The sequence below is a fragment of the Athene cunicularia genome (genome assembly GCF_003259725.1).
Source record: "Athene cunicularia isolate RWA chromosome Z unlocalized genomic scaffold, athCun1 chrZ_part2, whole genome shotgun sequence".
Lineage (NCBI taxonomy): Eukaryota > Metazoa > Chordata > Aves > Strigiformes > Strigidae > Athene > Athene cunicularia.
The window spans coordinates 13769956-13789414 of record NW_020799143.1 but is presented as its reverse complement, the minus strand read 5'-3'; the positions used below and the strand labels follow the sequence as shown (position 1 = coordinate 13789414).

The 19459-nt window shown below is 39.1% G+C and overlaps 1 protein-coding gene across 2 annotated transcripts in view; it reads left to right on the top strand.

Annotated features, from left to right (window-relative positions):
- The window catches only part of NTRK2 (neurotrophic receptor tyrosine kinase 2), a 194570-nt gene extending 175324 nt beyond the window's left edge, over nt 1-19246 (top strand). For both annotated transcript variants that reach the window (XM_026866144.1, XM_026866143.1), the window contains 2 exons: nt 14911-15069; nt 15923-19246. In XM_026866144.1, coding sequence (XP_026721945.1) covers nt 14911-15069; nt 15923-16108 — 345 coding nt within the window. In that variant the 3' untranslated portion in view covers nt 16109-19246. The remainder of the gene's footprint in view (nt 1-14910; nt 15070-15922) is intronic.
- Nucleotides 19247-19459: the final 213 nt, after the last annotated feature.

The window sequence follows — 19459 nt, the reverse complement described above, 5'->3', positions numbered from 1 at the left end:
CACATTCTGAAATTTGTGCATTTGATAACCAGTCAGATATCATGGTGACATTCAGCTGGAGAACTGCAGAGAGCGGAGGGGGAACTTAACTGAGATGAAAGTAATGTCTTTTCTCTGCTGCCACTTAGCTTGTAAATTATGGCAGGGCATGACTTTTAGAAAAGATGCAGCTTGGAGACCAGGGTGCATTTTCATGGGAACAAACAACAGGGCTCTGCTAGATTCTAGTTCTGATGCGGGGCGACATGCTGCCCCCTCCTGTAGAGTATCCAGTTTCTGTTGGACATGGTTTTTTTCTTAATTTCTCCACCTAGTTTGACTTTTTTTTTTTTTAGATTTCTGTGTTCTGTTAAATGGTTTCAATACTTTGACCTGGGCTGACAAGATTTCAGTCAGAGTTACATGTATTTTATGCAGCTGTACAGGAGCTACAAATGTTTTGTGATAATTCTGAATAAACAATCCAATGTGACAGTCATAGATTGCTAAAGGGATTAATTCTGTTATGATATAGATGTGCTAAAATATTTAATCTCTAAAAGGAAAGCATTCTATATATTTTCACAGGACACTGACTGCTATTTTAGATTTTGATTTATTTTTAGAAACTGCTGATCGCTTTCTCCCATCGTTTCACTTTCCATGGAAAGAATCTGTATAGAAAATTTCAGAAGAATTTGCATATTAATTAATCAGTTTGGTTTTGCTTGGTTTTATTTAGGTTATAATATAATCCATTCCCTTCACACAATATATGTTTGCTCCCTATAGTTGTTATAGTGCTTTACCTGGGATCCAGTTGTTTCAAGACATGATTTATTGATCTTGTGTAAACCTTTGTTTGTTTTTTTCTTGTGAATCTCTGTATAATGTGCCTTTCCTCAGTGCAAATCTTGTATCTGAGTTGTACATGAAGCAGTTTTGAGCAGGGGAAGAATTCCTCCAGGAATTCCTTCTAGAAGTGGTAATGGAAATAATTTAGGGACTATGGTATTGCATTGAGCTGCTCCTAATGGCCCAGCCAACCTCTTACTATGCACACTGCCCAGCACCTGAAATACACTGGGAATCCTCTGGATGTTGGACTCCCTCATATTCAAGGAGGTGCCACTGTCTGCAGGAAGCTCCCCTCCAAAAGCATAATGTTCCTTTTCACCACCAAGCTGTCCAGCAGCACACAGTGCTGAGATTTTTCTTAGCAGACCTCTGTAGGTCTTTGCTTCACTTCAGAACCAATCTATAGGATGCACTATACCAAAAAACATGCTGTAGAATGTGTGACCTACATTGAGTATCCATCACATTTTATTTTTAATCATCTGAGTACATTTTGTTTTAAGTTTCCATTGAAACTGAAACCCTTTGGAGGCATCTGGCTGTTTTGTTTTGTTGGAAAACACCAATATTTTTCATTTCAAAATTTCTTGCTCATAACTATTCCAAATATTTCATGTTGGGAAAATGTTCAGTACTTTTTGCCTCATACAGCATCAAAGGAGTTTCAAAACATCAGTAATTCTGACAAAGAGCAGAACTTTTTTTGACCACTGTGGTTTTGTTGAATAGACTAGTAAGGCTACTTTAAGTAGCTTAGGGAGAAGTTCATATAAATCAGTTAGGATTTCTGGGAATGAGAATTTTAAGGGAAGATGTTTCGCCCAGAAGAAGTAAAAGTTGAAATTTCAGCTGCCTTGCTGAGTCTTATTCTGCTTATCCCATTCTTACACTCAGCTGCTTCTGATACTTCTGAATCACAATGTATTAACATGATAGTTGAAAATTATTGTGATTCTTCTATCAATCAGTCCTCAGACTACATACAACCATCTCTTCCTTTACAGAGATAGCTATTATTCTTTGTATTGGCAATACAGAACAAAAAGGTCTAAGGGCTCAGTTCCACATTGACTGCTTCTGGATACTGTTGCACAATATAAAAATAATTCTTTAGAAGAGTAGAAAAAGGTCGAACTCTAGAACCTGCATCCTTGCTCATGCTTATAGATGTAAGTCTATCTTTAATTTCAAGTTAGTGCATTTTTCTCTTTCTTTGCATACATACCTGTTAGTCTCATAATTACTCATACAGCGATAGTGTTTTATAGTATTAACATAAAATATTAAATTTAAAATATCTTTAAATACTAAAAATCTTGACAATATTAATGATAAGATTTTCCCATGATTATGTCACATTAAAATTAATTACTCTGGCAATGAATTTGTAGCAAATACATGGTAGTGATTGGCATCCATCCCAGTGATAAAACTTAGCAGAAAATGTACATTAGTTCTTCTCTTGCCCTCCAGCTGAGAGTGTTATGAGTGACTTGCTTGGCATAGCCTTGGCATGGCCCCACAAAGATTAGTGCTAAAGCATAATCACAGTATGGAAGCCTTGAACAAAAAAGGTATTTACAGATGCTGAACTTGCCAGTTGTGTATTTCTGCTTAGGCTTCTCAGAGAACAGGGACATGGATAATAATGATAAAGGATCGTTGACCCAGTATTAGACATTGCAGAAGAAATTCCTGGTACAAATGCAGAATAACCAGAAGCTGTACTTCCATTGCAAGACAGTGCAAATGCATTAACAGTTTTGGAGGAAAAATCTACCTGTGGTAGCAGACGTAATCCCAAGATCCCTAAGAATTTAGGGTCAGTCTGTGTCCTGTGGTTCTTTCCCCAATCCTCTGCCTAAGTTTCACCTAGGGAGAGCACAGAGCCTTGGCCCAAGAGGTTTTGCTCCCTGACTCAGGGGAAAGCCCTACTGACAATGACAGCTGAAAAGCACAATTTCATCAGGGCTTTCTGACAGCCACTCCCAACCTGTGAAATCCCCCAGGAGCCAGTGGAAGTTGCCTTGTCTCCTGCCTGTAAGGGTCCCGGGCATCCTGCAGGGCAGTGGAAAACTGTTTTCTCTTAGAGAAGGTACCAGTTCTGCCTTACTTTCTTATTTACTACCCTGCTCTCACGGGGGAAAACAAATGAGTAAGGACACTGCAGTTTTTGTGTCCTGTGTGCTGGAGAGGTAAAGTGATATTTACTATCGTTACTCTGAATATGGTGTTCATTTCAGCAGTGTTCATTCTGAATATTGCATTCCTTTTTCTGAAGTAGAAGAGGGTTGAGTCTTCTCGTAAGGTGGCAGTGTTTTGATCGTAGATCACCTTATGCAGGAAGCTATTAATGTTACTGGGTATTTACTGAAATAACTGAAAGGCACATGCAAGATTAGGGCTGAAAGAGTCTTCCAAGGCTTCAGCCGATCCATAAGGGGACTGAGTGCAGTAAGAGGATTATGTGGGACATAGTGCCCATGGATGACTGCTTGTGTGCTTGCTTACTGGAGATGCTTTGTAATAGATAGAAGGCTGACTGGTCATCCATTCCTGCATGCCCTGATCTATGGTTGTGACCATTTTGCTTTTTTCCAGGTCCTGTTTACCCTCTGCGCTCCTTCCATCCTCACACCCTCTTTTCTTGTGGTATTCATCTTGATTCCTTTCTCCATTCCCCAGGGCTAGGCTGTTGTTGCTTAGTTTAGTAGATGCTTCTTCATTGAAGTGCTCTTGCTGAGCATGAAGAGGCCCTTATTTGAGTAAGTGCCCATCAGGGGGAGTAACCTGTATTAGGTTCGTTTAACAGGCAAAGTTCTCCCCTGCTTTCTCTAGAGCCAAGACAGTCTTAGAGACAGTAACTTCCTTCTGCTGTTACTGTGTAGGGGCTGTCACAGGAGGACATGGACGCTGGGAAGCTGTCTGACCTTAAAGAGTAAGAAGTTGGATTGAATTTTGTTCAGGAATTGTGAGACTTGATACCTGTTTGGTAGAAGTGTGGTCTGTGTTGTCTCACATACGATACTCACTGTTACTTCTGCAAAGCAGGCAAAGTACGTACATGTAGATTATTTGGGGGTTTCAGATGGCTAACTTCTACCTGACTACTTCCTTAGATCAACAATTCTCACACAAAACTGGAGCCAACTCTCACTTTCCAGAACGGTTGTATTGACCATAACAGTGAGGTCTCAGTAAGACTTAAGCAGCCTTACCAAAAAACATTGCAGTACATTTACTATCATTCTATAAATATTATCCTATGTAACTAGACGACAGATACATGTCAAAACTAAGTGGCATACATTTTGTGATGGAGTCTTCGTGATCTTGCATTAATCCTGTTCCTTCACTACCCAGTTCATGTTTCCCAGCAACAGAGCACCCAATCACTCATACATGGATAATCATGCAAAGAGTTCAAAAGAATTGAAAAGCAATTTAAAACAGATCAAAGACACAGTTCAGCAACTTGGAGGACATTCATTTAAAATGTCAGTATTCACATGGAATTGCCATGCCATGCTAGCAAGGCACCCGCCTTTGTCAGTGTTAGCTAGTCAGTGATAAACCAACTGATGAAATGAACATGAGACTTATGTAACACTCATTTTGCATGTTCTGGAAGACTACTGCGGCTTTCATACAGAATGGGTCTTGCACAGTACAGTGGCTTTCCATCTCAAAATCATTATGGAAGGAGGAAGATCCTTTCAGGAGATAAGTTAGTAGTGCATGTGTTTTGTGTTAAAAGCCTCTTAGCTAGTTCGATGATTGAAGTGTCTTGAAGGGGTACTCCTATCTGGCAGAGAGAAAACAAAAATAGAACAGGGCTGCAGCCTAAGTATGGGGCAGAAGATAATAGGAACACCCCTCCTGTAGGCAACAGTGCACCATAAAATGAAAATATCCTGATGGATACAAGATCCAGGGATGTTTTCAGTGGAAGCAACCACAGAGGCTAAGATGCAAGGTTGGGTGAAGGTGACAGCCTAATACACAGAAAGAATAATAGATTTGCCTGGCAAGAAAACAAAGAAAACTATATACCAAGGCCTGAGGCACATAACATTTTAATAAGAACACCACTGAGTACATTTGATAATGCTCCATGTGGATCAAGCTGAACATGTCCAAAGGGTATTATAAGGTAGCATGACTTTAAAAGGAATTGAAGACTTCATGGAACAACATTTCAAAAGTTTTCATCTGAAGCAGATGAAAAATACTCTGAAGTGCAAAGACTCAAAAAACGTTATTAGGGGTATCATATCATGTAACCAAGTTAAACTGCAGCTGCTATGGTGAGCCCATTTGTAATTTTTTAGAAGTGGCTAGAAAAGGTGTTATTATTATGTGTGATATATATGCAAGGGTGTGTAGGAGCCTCATGTAGATCAGGACTTCATTGACCTAGGCATTATACAAGTGGGCATTATACAAGCATAGGGCAAAACCTAGTCCAGCCTAATTTAAATATGACTTGGTTTAGTACTAGATTTTCACAGAGATGGATTTGAGAGTCCTAGTCTGAAGTATTCCTGAACTCTCCAAAACACTGGGACTGTAAGCAATGGTAGAAAAACCCCAAACAAATTGAAATATGTTTTCTTAACAATATGATACATTCATTTCCCATGTGGCTTATTTTGAGTATCTCCAGGACCTCCTTGAATCTAGTCAACTCTAGAGTCTGGGAATGCTGCATGTAAGATTTATATTGAGGATGATACAGTTGACCTGCACTTCTAACAATAGAGATCTCAAAAAATTAAATGACTGTCCTAACTACTTTGGTGTAAAATTGAAGCCTGTTTTTTAAAAAATACCATATTGGCTTTGAGCTTCTAACCTTCGAGCTCTCAGTTTTACTGCAGATCCTACTTTTTTTATTTGAGCTGTGAAACTAAAAATACATTTATGCATTGATTTTTAATTAATTATAGTATTACAGCAGTGCAGCAAGCAGAGGACTCAAATGTTTAAGAGGATTCTTACTCACCAAGAGAGGAAGGTGAGCATGCATGAGGAAGGAACCATCTCACTGTTGCACGCTTACAGGAAGGAGTAGCTTCATCCCAGGAGGAAGTAGAAGATTTTCTGGAAGGCTCCCTTGGGGGACTGCAAAATTTCTGAGGGAGAATCAGGGAGAGTAACTGTAGCTGTAGGTTTCTTTCCCACCCACCTCTTCTCCTTTGCCCACACACCACTAGCATTTAGTGAAGGATGTGTGGAGTACATTGCAAAGTCCGTAGTGTGGTGTGGAAATCCATATGTGTTAAATCTTCAGGGACCCCTTACCCAAAATGCAGCAATGCTGGTGCAGAGTCCTGTATCCTTTCAAAGATCTCTGTGACCGTCCTCTTGTTTATCGAGATCACCTAGTAATGAACAAATTCAACAGGATTTATGTCAGAAAGCCAAACCTCCATCTGGTGACAGGCCATCAGGGAATGGATCCACCCAGGGAAATCTTAGGGTTCATTTCTTACTAGATTAACACTTTCTGCGAATGCTTGCATGTCAGGAGATTATTTGGCCTCATTTTAGATGCAGAAGGAAAGATGCTTCTAGCATCAGAGATAGAATTTACATCTCGGTGTTAAACAAAAGCAGTCATGTGAATTCTGAGCCATTGTGTACACAATGCAGTATAGCATTTTCCAAATGGAAAGTGAAAGTTACACCTGTGTAGAAATTCAGCCAAAAGCTATAAAATTATTTCATCACTACTTGGGCTACACTTTGGTTCTTATGTCCAAGAACGGTATTTTAAGCATGACTTGAGGAATAATTCAACATATGAATTTGGTAAGAATAATTTAGAATTTTGCAAGCCCCATAGCAGTAATTTTTTTTTTTTTTTTTTTGTAATAGTGGTTACTGGTATCTTTAGTGATCATACTGAATGTTGTTTGATGGATGCCTCATTTCAGAGCAAATTCCTGTTTCAACTTATAGAATGATATCGTGGTACAAGTGAGGACACAAAAATTAGAATTCGTGGAAGGAAAACTAATTTTTTCTGTTGTATTTTAGTGAAACTACTCTTTTGTGTTTTCCAGTTTATGTAAACAAATTATGGTCTAGAGAAAGTGAGAAGCAGGAAGCATCATTAAGATTGCAGAAGAGAGGGAAAACAAACACAAGGACCTTACCATTGCCTTATTTATTAGCATCTGGCTGAGGACCGGTATAATTTAGTATCTCTCAGGTCACTGCCAACATGGCTGTCTATCTGCATAGGTTTAGATACACCTGTTGACACTATTAGTGTAGACATTCCCAGTGCAGGCACTGAAGACATATCAGGATTGTGGTTGTGGTCATACTTCTCCATTGCTCTTTGGGCAAGTAGAGAGAAGTCTTCACAGAAAAGAGCATTTGCTAGTTCTCTGAAATAGTAAGGGTTTTGGTCTCCCTTTGTCTTCATGAAACCTTGCTCTGCCTACTTGATGTTTCTGGCTGGAAGGAATACACCTCTGAACTCTCTTCAAGGCAGTAGTTGACAGATTTGATCTGACATGACTTGCCCAGCATCATACCGGTAGCCTGTGAACAAGCCAAAATAGCTGACATAAAATGGTTGACTTATGTCCATTGTGCACAGGTGATTCAAAACAACCTCTTTCATTTGTGGGGAAGATGCGGTAACTCAGTAGGTTTGCCCATATTCTTTCGATTTGAGAAAATAAAGACTACTCATTTTGTTGCCTCATACAGGTGTGAGAATTTGTTAATATTGCTATTTGTGATAAATTAAACACCCAGAGAAAATGGGGGAGGCTATCTAGAAAAGGTCACAAACTGGAACATCTGAGACATTTTAGGCCAAATTATGGTGCTCCCATGCAGTGTACATTATAGAATCACTTTTGTGGCTCACGAGGGAGAAGTAAAGCTACAAACCGAGCCCTGTTGCTCCCTTCTTCTCCTGTGATGTAATTTGACATGACCCATAGAGCCAGACATGCTATGTTAACCTACAGTAAATTTGGAAAAAAATGTTGGTTTCAGTAAAATAAATATGGGGAAAAGTTGTGATCTCTAGTACTTGAGAATTAGCTTTCAGACCTGACATCAGGATTGGAGATATCCTAGTGAACACAAACTGTCTTACATGGTGTCGTATTTGACTTTCAGAGTCTGCCCTCGAGTAACTGCTACTTGTTGATATTGACTCTGCAGTTCAGCTATTATCACATCGCACCTCAAACCACCTATTTAAAAAAGCAGACAGAAGTTAGGATTTCAGCTATGGTACAGACTTGTAGAGGCCAGTTTTCCAATGCATATTAAAGGTTATTTTTAAAACTTCCTTGGTCCTGGTAGCCCAGATTACTTTGGATTAATATAAAAGTGGAATTTGCTATTTTATAAACTGTTTGCTTTAAAAATCAGAAAGGCAATAGTTGTAGTTCATTAATATTGCATTGCAAAATTGGTTTGCTGTCAACTTGGACATATTAGATGATCATTCCAGAGCCTGTGAGGATTTTAACATTATTCCAGCTGCTTGTCTGCAGGTACCTCATACCTCTCTTCATCCACTGGTACAACCCACAGACACTGTGGAAACAGTGGTAGGGTACAGGTGACATGGTGATGGCTTTTTGTAAAGCAAAACACAGGACTTCACATTCTGAGTTGCAAGTTGTGCTGCTGGGGTGATCATTAACTATGCTATGGTGTAACTTGATATGGCAAATTAGGAGAATACAAAGTGCTTTAAATCCCATCTCCCTGCTTTTTCGCCAAGGTCCTGAATTCACATCTTCAAAAATGAATCTAAATGTCCACTGAATTCACTGAAGTACACTGTTCTAGTTGTCTTTCCTTTCAGTTTACCACAGTATAGCTCCCTTTATTATTATGATTTAGATTATCATTTATTGTTTAACACCAGAAATTTTTTCTCATTTTAAAGTAAAACCCCTTATATTTTAAAGGAATATACTTCTTTTTTTCATTCATACACACTTCATCCTGGGACACTGAAGATCCTATAATACACTGACTTCACAGTGCTGCAGATTTCTACTCAGTTAACTTTCCTTCTGTCCCTCTGATGATAGGGAACATTTCTGTTAATCAGAGATGTGAATCGTGTCACCTTCTTCATAGTACTCATCTGATCTTACCTCCAGGGCACTTCATCTTCCTTTCTTGGAAGAGTAAGTGCTCTGTTATGCAGTAAGGACTATAGTTTATTAATTATCCTCTATATTGGGCTGACCCAATATGATACTGTGTTGTGCAAAACAGAACAATAGATACAGGTTCTATATCTTTGAAACTTAGCATTTGAAAAGATCTTTGGAAGATGCCAGATTCTAAGGTTCATTCATTCATTCATTCATTCATTCATTCATTCATTCATTCATTCACATATTCTAATTCCATGTGGTAGCTCTCCTTCATTCCACCCTTTTGGCAGAATTGTTTCTAGCTCTCCATAAGCATTGCTGGGAAGTTTGATAAGAACTGCGTACTGCAATGTGTGACCCACCTAGATAAAAACATAGGAATAGCTTCTCCAATGGCTTCTCTAGTCCAGGATACTATTACTGTGAGTAACCAGTGCTTGTGGAATAGTACGAAAACAGGTTAAGCATATATTAATATTTTCCTCAGGTACTCTCTTAGCCTCCAGCACTCTGCAGAGCATCCTTCCTGGGCCAGAGATGGTATCTTTGTGTTTGATAGCCCTTGTCAGATTTTATCCTCCATGAGTGTGTTTAATGACTTTTTTGATCCCAGGTAAGCCTTGGAGGTTGGCAGTATCTTGTGGCAATGAGTTCCACAATCAACTGTACATTATGTTATGGGGTACCTCTTTTTGTTTGTTATGAACCTGACATTTACAAATTCAATTTGTTGTCTTCAGGTTCTCACGTTCTGTGAAACTCTTGAGTAATTGGTCTTTATTCATCTTCTCCATATTGCTCATGGTTTCTTTCATAGTAACTAATGAGAAGAATTGTATCTCCTGTCACACAGAGTTGACACGCAATATTGAACTGATGTTGCACAACTGAAGAGAGAATTTACAGTGTAATAAATGTTGTTCTAGACATTGTTTCAGTCTTCTGACAAAACCACTGGTAGAATTAATTAAGAACTTTTGACATAAGCTCCCTTTGAATAGAGATGAACTCAAGCAGGGTTAAAAGTGAAAATAAAAGGACACATCTTTAGATATTGGTTAATAATCTGCCTTATTTCATAAATGGAGTGGCATGGCTTGTTATAACTGTGAAAATAATATATTGCTTTTCTGCAAATGGACATGGCAAGACTGATGATATTCTAAGAGGAGTCATTGACTTTGTCTGCAAGGCTAGGGCATGGAAGAAGGGAAAATAACAATTATTGATTTTTTTTCTTGTGCTGAGAGAAACATCTACCAGCATTTTATGAGGGGAAAATGTCCTAAGATGGGGAAGCAAGTCAGAAGACCAGAACATAATAGTGAAAACTACCCTAAAATGCTGTAATCCCACAAGTATACAGGATTCTTTTTTAGGAGGGGGTGAAGAAATGAATCAAGAAGTATAGCTTGGTTCCAGTTTGACAAACTAAGATCCAGTTGCATTGAAGAGACTGAGTATATACCTGTCACATGACAGTTAATTTAAGCATATGCTGAACTGTGTTGCTGCTTTCAAGACTAACACCCTGAATTGCAAAAAGTCTGAGATCAGCAGGGCTCTGGAGAGATGCAGCAGTCAAGCCAGACAGGGCATTGGGTGGGGTCAGGGCTGGAACCCATGAGCTAGTCATTCAGGTTCACTGAGCTCACAAAGTAAAAAGATTACTTTTATTCTGTTGGCAGAAAAAGCATCACTCGTCTTTAGAGAATATACAAAGCGCTGTGACACATATTACTGCAATGGCACTCTGTGGGTGTCGTGGGAACCTGGGAACACTGAACGTAAATGAGGATGTCTGTTTTCCAAGGCTATGCAATTGGTTGCTGTGCTTTTTACTGCATGAATTCAAAGTAATAGACTACTGAAATCCAGAAATTTAAAAAGGTGGAGAAAGGGTTATGTAATACAGTGCCTGCAAAAGCTGGGCGTTGGAATTGATGTCCTCTCCAAGACTGCTGGAACCTCTCAAAATATGACCACCAATATTTAGCAGGAAGAGACTTTTCTCCCTGTTCTGGCTAGTCACTGTCCTGTCCTTTGGTCAGTGCCTGTAGCACCCTACAGCATGGCTCTGGACCCCAAAGCCCTCTGTGGTACCGTCAGCATCACAGCCCCCAGTGCTGCTATGGTAAGAGTGGATTGCAGCTGGCATGCATTGCAAAAATGTGTCCAATTCATTCAGCCCTTACACTTCATGGTACAAATGAGTAAGGCTTAAACCTGGTGTGAATTGATTGAGTGGTCATTTTAGCAACTTTATTTCTCGTGCCTTTCCCAGCCTGTGGCTTGCAGCTTATCTGTGCAGCCCCACATACACTCTGTTTCTTCTTCTAATCTCTCTAGGTTGCCTTCCCCCAGCTCCACCCACAGCCTCCTGTTCCCAGCAGGAGCATGAAGCTCCATTTTCTCATTCTTTGTAAGAGAGCATACCCATTTGTTCACAAACACTGGGCAACAGGGCTTTGGTTTCCCATGGCAGTTGGGCAGTAGAATTTGAAACAGTGACCAGGGCAGGTTATGAACAGATGCATTTTTAATTGGCATAGGGAAATTTAAGTGATTGGCTGCAATCACTGGTTGATGATAGTCAACTAAGGGCTCTTCTTCTAGCAGCAAGAAGGCTGGGTTTACATTGGATGGATGGATGCATGCATGCATGCAAACTCTTGGACAGCAAAAATCAACTTCCACAGAGTTACATACTAGGCCTGGTTTCCTTCTTAAGACCAAATTTCTGCATTAGACAAGACTCACCATTTCCTAGTGAAGGAGGATACAGAACATACAAAGCCAGAAAGTGAACAAACTATCAATCTCTAGAGTTAAATGCCAGGCTTCAAGACTAAGACATGGTGCTTGTACGGCAATCCTTGAAACTTGACGTTTGCAAATAATGAAAATAATTTTCAAGGTCAGCTTATCTGGCACTTTTAAAGTGCTAAATTCATTTAAAAGATGAGTACTAAAAGTAGTGACAAATGGAATGATGTATTGTTGAAAGTGCAACATTTCATATGTGGAACAGTGTGGTGGTTTCCCCTTGCAAGTGCTTCTTTGGAAAATATAATAGTTCATTAACCTGGCATTTCAGTCTGCTCCCTGTGGATAGTTTGTGCATCGCAAAAGCTAGTTCACCAGGCTTTCTGGTTCAGATTCTAGCTTAATATTGGTAGTAAAAGCAACTAGTGAATGTAATACAAGGCTACAGCTGGGCTAGGAAGTGCGTGCTTTCATAAACTGACAGTTGGAAGCAAGTACATAAGTCCCAGAAAGGATCTGCAGTAGTGCTAGAACCATCATAATATAGCTGCTTTCAGGTAAGCATCGAGAAAATTTACCCTAATTTGTATCTATAAAATGGTCGGTTTTGCAGCATTTTTACAGCTACTGTATAGATTTTAAAGTGATAGCATATTGTTAAAACTGTAATTCTTTTAAACCTGTCATAACCTTAGCTAGACTGAATATAAAGGTGTTATTTACCTACAAGAGTAATGTGCTTAGCACACAACCATTTTAGAATTACGTGTATCGAGCAGCACTGCAACAGTGTGTACAGCAGAGACTTTAAACTGCAGAGTGCTAATGATATCTGAGACTTGTGTAATACTTGTGTTTCTTATTAAAGCATATGCAGAAGGCATCCTATTGAAGCACTCAGCACCTTTAAAATTTGGTTGGTGTAGTCATGTCGTTCTTCCTTGGTCCTCAAAAAACACTCCTTAGCCTTGCTGGGAGTTTGGCAACAACAGTGAAAGGGCACTCCACCTCTTTTCACTGCTATAATGGCACAACTGTGGGTGCTTGGACACTACAGTCCAAGAAAGATCGACAGAAGCTCACAACTGACTGGCAGTTTGTTTCAGACATCCTGCAAACAATGGTGCAGAGTCCCAGGATTCAGTTCAAGAAAGTTCTGAAGCATGTGCTTCATTTTAAGCATACACCTAACACTGTCCTTAATGCTTTTCTGAGCTAAGTGAGTGTTGACCCAGTAAACACTGTTCATTAATAGCAAAGGAAATGCACATTCAGAAAAACTGCCTTTGGCCAGGCCCTGACTCATGCTTTCAATGTGGCTGAACTGAAATCTGAGTTGAAACTGAAGGTGCTCTTGGACCACAGGTAGATGCTCAGCCTGCCACTGGTGATGCTCAGTGTTGCACTGATATCCTGTCTTCATTGCAATGCCATCTGGAAGGAAGAGGACCCATTATAATATTTATTGATACTTTAAAGGCATTAAATACTATCTTTTCAAAGATGCTGAGGTGTTGGCAGTAACTTTGCCTAAAATGATTGCTAGTGATAGAAATGGAGACACCTCAGGAATTCTCAGTCCTGGACAAATACTCTGCCCTAGTGTTTTACCTGTGGGGACAGAAATGGACACAGGTCCAGGCAAGATGATGTGCAAAGAACACCAAAGAGCCCCATGTCATGTACTTACCTGTAAATTGAATTCTTGCTGTCAGCACTGATGAGTCAATCTTGCTATGAGAGGCAGCTAGGTCTGTGATGTTACAGATCAGTGCATTAACAGTCATTATTTGTGGTGATTTATCACTCTAGAGGTGTGTCATTCATTTTACTGAATAGCACTGTAAACTCAGTATGGAGTCCTACCTCTGTGGTTCTGTAGCAAGGAACCATGAGACAATTTGGTGAGTGGGGTTTTATTAGTAATTTTTTCAAAATCTCTTGATGTAGGATGTGACAAATAACAAAAACTAGAAACACATACTTTATTGTTTATAGCTTTCATTAATTTTTAAAGAATGAGTCAAAGAAACTGCTGAAAAGAACCAGTAGCGGAGACTGTATGATGAGCAGATCTAAGAGCTATTTTTAATATTTGATGAGACCAAAAACTTCTCATCACTAACCATGTTTTAATGGCACTTGCCCTTTGTCCTAGTGTATGTGGCTGTATGTTTTTGAGGGACTAACTTTTCTGAATTTATAAGGCAATACCTCTCGAGATGATGGTAAAAGTGGTGGTTCAGATCTGTTTGGATGCCATGTCAGTTTAAGTTATGATTACGTGGGAAACTGAAGCTTTGTTTTCATCTCAGCTGTGTTCCTGTGTTACTTTAAACTCTCCACATCAAGTGACTTCTCAGTCAAAGATTATTAAAAATACTGATGCACAGAGCCTTACATCTAGTCTACCTGCCCAAGGGGTAAACTGTAACATGTTCTAAGAGACTTTCAGAACGGCGTTCATTCAATGAAAGATCCAATTCAATGTGAGCTGATTTGGATAAGAGTCCATGTCTTACAAGTTATTTATTATCAGGAGAATATATCCGAAGGGCTGATTTTTTTAAAAGCTGTGTAGGAGTGGATGGTTAATGTGGAACAAAATAATTTAATGCATTTAATATTGAAATTATCAATAGAAAATAGTATTGCTTTAATTCAGTTAAAATTAGGATATTAAACCATACAGATCCTGATCCTACTCTGTCATGAAGTAAGACCACTGTTTCTTCATGAATTTCAGTTGATATTGCTGAGATTCTAGGAGAATCATCAGTGCAGATTTAATTTCATGAATCTTCTTTAGTTTCCCAAGTGTTAAAATGGGGAGTAAAACTGCCTAATTTGAAGTAGGTTGGTAGGCTAAACTACTTAATAATTTTACAGAGCTTCCTGTTTCTTGGGTATGGTGTGAGTAGCAAATGTTAACGATGACTTTGCACTTCAGAAATAATGTTGGAAATTCTGTTGAGAAACATATCACGTTAGTGATTGTTGTTGAGGGACCATGAATCCCTAGTTTTTAAAAGCTCTTCAAAGTGAATAGTATCAGATGGGTAAAAAAAGAAGCCATAGATTCTTTTTATTTAATGTCTTGATACTCTTGTGCAGGTCTGGAGGCATTATTTCTGACTCTTTCATTTGTTTTTCTCAGGTTGGAGGTCACACCATGCTGCCCATTCGTTGGATGCCTCCAGAGAGTATCATGTACAGGAAGTTCACCACAGAAAGTGATGTCTGGAGCCTAGGGGTTGTATTATGGGAAATCTTTACCTATGGCAAACAGCCATGGTATCAGCTCTCAAACAACGAGGTGTGTGTAATACATTCTCAAATTGCATTGGGAAGGCTGGCACATTAACTGTTGGTGTAGCTTCTCTGGAGAAGGGACAGCAACAGATTTATATAGTAAAGTCAAAACCCCTGATAGCAGGTATTTATGGTATTGTCATTAAAGTTGTGGTTGAATTTCTTCCTTGTCACCCTTTTCTCCCCAGGGTGGATGTAAGTTGTCTGAGCAGTGCTATACCAGTTGGAATTTAGCTTTTTCCTTTGTGTAAGATCACATCCGGTCTGGGTATTGAGAAAGATCATGAAGCAAAGAGAAGGAGCTTAGCTAACTCCTGAACAGGCTTTGGGTAATTTCAATTCCGTATCATACATGTCATTGTTGCAGAGTGGTTATCCAAAACCATTCTTGAATAGATTGAAGCAATCTTGAGATCTCTTGATTTCCAAGCAGTCACAAGTAACCCCTTTCCAGAGATTAGCCATAATGATAAGGAGGAAGGGAGAGGTACTGATGCTCTGTGTAAGCAGCATGCAAACTTAGTCTCCTTCTGAGATAAGATGAGGTTGATAGATGGGTAGAGAGAGGAGGTATGGGATTACTTCCTGGCGGTCATTCCCTAATGAGTGGAAGGGGCAATGTGGATGAACTTAACATTGGTGAAGTCACTGCTCCTTGACAGCTTACATTGCAGTGCTTTTTACAGATCACATCCCACTGCTCATGCATCTACCTGGAAACATAGCCCTTGGCAGAGTTGTCTGGGTGACTGCCATCAGTGAGTCTGATGTGGCGATTAGAGGTTAATTCTTCCACAGATGACCCCCACGTAGCTGGCAAAGCTGTGCTCTCATCCTTTCCTTGTGCTTCCTTGTAGGTGATTGAGTGCATCACTCAGGGCCGAGTCCTGCAGCGACCTCGCACATGCCCCAAGGAAGTGTATGACTTGATGCTGGGCTGTTGGCAACGGGAGCCTCACATGAGGCTCAACATCAAAGAAATCCATTCCCTCCTCCAGAACTTGGCCAAGGCATCTCCAGTCTACTTGGATATTTTAGGCTAAAATCTCCAAGCATTTCTTCTTACAGGCTGTGGGAATGAATGTGTTCAACTGCCACTGAACTCCATTAAAAATGTGTTCTTTGACAGTATTCATGACAAAGTTTTGGAGAAGTTTTCAAAGGGCAAGCAATGTGCACTTCTCCATCTGTAGACACAGTATTGACTTTTTAGACATTACTGAGATGTATCTCCTTTCTCTATCTCTCTCTTTCAGTTTCTGTCATTTTTTTCTTCTCTCCTGTCTTTCTAATCAGTTTGGCTTCTGCATTATTGTAACTCTGCATAGACAAAGGCCTTAAAAACCTGATCTGTTATATCAGCAGACTCTTCAGTTTGCCCACCACAACTAACAATGCCTTGTTGTATTCATGCCTTTGATGTGGATGAAAAAAAGGGAAAAATATATTTGACTCGAACTTTGTGTTTTCTGCTGTACAGCTACTAGGAGTTTCTATGGATTCACCTCACTTTTTTTGCTTCGGCATGTGGGCGGAGAAAAAGAAGACTGGTGTTCTCTACATGAAGCATGTTCCTTGCAGAGATAAAGCCAGATGGAAAGAAGACAGTCTTGTGTGCTACACTGTCTGGAGGAATTAGGAGATCAGATGGCATCCAACCCCACAAAAAAACCCACTGAAATTATTTGATGGAAGGCAAGAGGGGGTTTAGCACTTTCCCTGAAGAGTCTTTCTGAGGATTAAAGGGATTGTTCAAGGAGGCGCTTTGCCATCACCTTTTATTGCTAGATACAATTAAAAAGGAGAAAGATGCTGCCTGCACTGCACACAATTATGTTACAACATGATAGACTAAACACATGCCCTTATTTTGTCTTCTGGTAGGATGTTGTCATGCCACTGGTATAAAAATGTTCTCCAGCTAGTCTTTTTTTAATAAAGGCTGAAGCTAGGCTTATTAATGTACAGTATTAATTTCAGGATCATACGTTGAAACTAAGGATTTTGATAAGATAGGACAAGCTATAGATGCTGGGGCAGGTGTATCTTATACTGTGCTTGTCCTGCAGTGTATTACTTGCTTCCTCAATCCTTTTTCTTTTTTTTAACCATGCAAGCAAAACTGTGCATGGTCTTTGTCGATTAATGCCCTTTGTGCATAAACTATCACTCATCTTGTAGTACACCCTAGTAGGCATAGCGGACTCATAACGATACAACTATTTCATTAGAAGGGGCTAATGGAGGACATTAGCCATGTTAAAATGCCTTTACAATGTTACAGATACAATAGGCTGATATAACATTAATAATCTAAAGCACAGAGATCACTGGTTAAGTTTGAGCCATGGCAGGGGATAGAGATCTCTAGAGAAAACAAATTACTCTGAGGTTATGGCTTACTATTCAGAGTGCAAAGACCCTGAGCTCAGCACCATTGTTCGTATTGGTACTAGTGCTGTCATTACCAACATTCACTCTTTCGTAAATAATTTCTTTTTGGTGGAATTGACATTGTATATGTACAACATTTGCATGGCCACTGTGTTGATGACAGCTGCATGGGCATACCTGTTATTTTTCAAATCAGAAGTTGACAATTTCAAATTTAGAGTTAGGATTATTTTTAATATGAATTCTTAACAATGACAACCTACCTTACCTATTCCTCAAGACTTTTGCCTCCCTCTGTGAGGGGGCGTTACTGCAAAAAAGTGATCTTTCTTTCCATTCTCTCTTTTTGGTATTTCTTACTGATATGAGCCTGATCAAAATAGTCCTTCATCTTTGTGTTGGGGATATTTTATTTAATAAATTAAGCATTTTATTTTTGTAAGTATTCCCATAGCACATTTAATATATAATTTGCTCACATATATTATTTATTGAGGCACTTTAGGTTTTTCTTTCAGAAGCTTTTAGAGCTAGCTCGTAAAGATTCTGAACATTTTCAGAAGAAAACAGTTCACTGGACACTGACCAAGTTTTACCCTTCTCAATGTCACTGAAAAGGCACCATTACAAATAAACATGACAGTGTCACTATAAAGCCATACTCAGTATTTCTTTAATAGACTAGATGTTATTTCTTAACCACTACTGAACTGGAAACAACACAAAAAGCCAGAGGAAGATTCCTACAAGATGGGCCTTAAAATTTTATCTAGACTGTCTTGGAAATTCACACAGCAAGCTAAAGACTGAGCATCCAGTGAAACTCATTCTCTTGGAAATCTGAATGTTGTGTTTTAAAGGAATTTGAAATTTTCAAAATAACAGTGGTGGAAAAGAAAGGTGTCAGAGTCCGCTCTTACTGCTCAGTTGGGGGGAGGCTGCAGGTGGTGGAGGGGGATGCTAAATTTCTACCTGCTGTATTCTGTCTTAGTTTCTTATGAGCTGAAGAAAGAGGCATCTGAGATGTTACTTCTTTTGGAAAGCAGGCTCCAGCCTGAAAGCAAGTTTTGCAAGCTCCGAAAGAACGTATACCAAAAATAACCACAAAACCCTGAAAATGTATGTAGTGGCATCTTCTTTTTGATTTACTAGTGAGACTATAAAAGTAATTTCAGAGAATAAATAGTGTTGCAATGCATTGTGCAATAACGTAACAGTATGTTAAACTTCTAAAGGACCAAATGTTCTACAGAGCCACCAGTATGAATAACCCTGACCTATATCATTAATGTTCTTGATAGTGCGTAAAATGTATAATCACAGTAGGCAAGCTATAAACTGTAGCTATACATAGTTTGCGTTTGTTCATGAAAAGGTGGGTAAGTGTAGCAGAATGAGCAGAGAAGAGAAAGAAATATGTTCAAATCACAATGAAGGGTGAGTATATTTGCATATTCGTCATGCTTGCACTGTCAGCTAAATCTTATACACTGAGTAAATATGACAATCAGGCTCATTTAAAAAGTCTTTCTGGACTGTGCTATGAACTGATCATATATATAATATATATTATATATGTGTGTTTGCATATGGCATATATATATATACACACATAGCATATACATGTATGCCTATGTCTGTTGTATTTTATTTATATATGTGCAGACATGCATGCACATTTATGTATGGGCTGTGTGTATATGTATAAATTTACATACACCTACGTTATTACAAGTGATGATTAGAGTGCTATTAATAAATTGATAAAGTTTGCTGAGTACCCAGAATATTGATTTTCCTTTGATATTTCTTTTCCTATGTTTGTAAGATTCAGCATTTTAACTAATGCACAGCAGAGGCAGTGCTAGAATGCCAGAGATAAAACAATAAGCACTTTTCTTCCCCAGATAACTGCATAAAAAATTTCTTCCATTCCCATCTCACTTGTTGATTTCTCACAATTGAATGAACAGACAGGCTTCCAAGCTTGGAAAACAGAG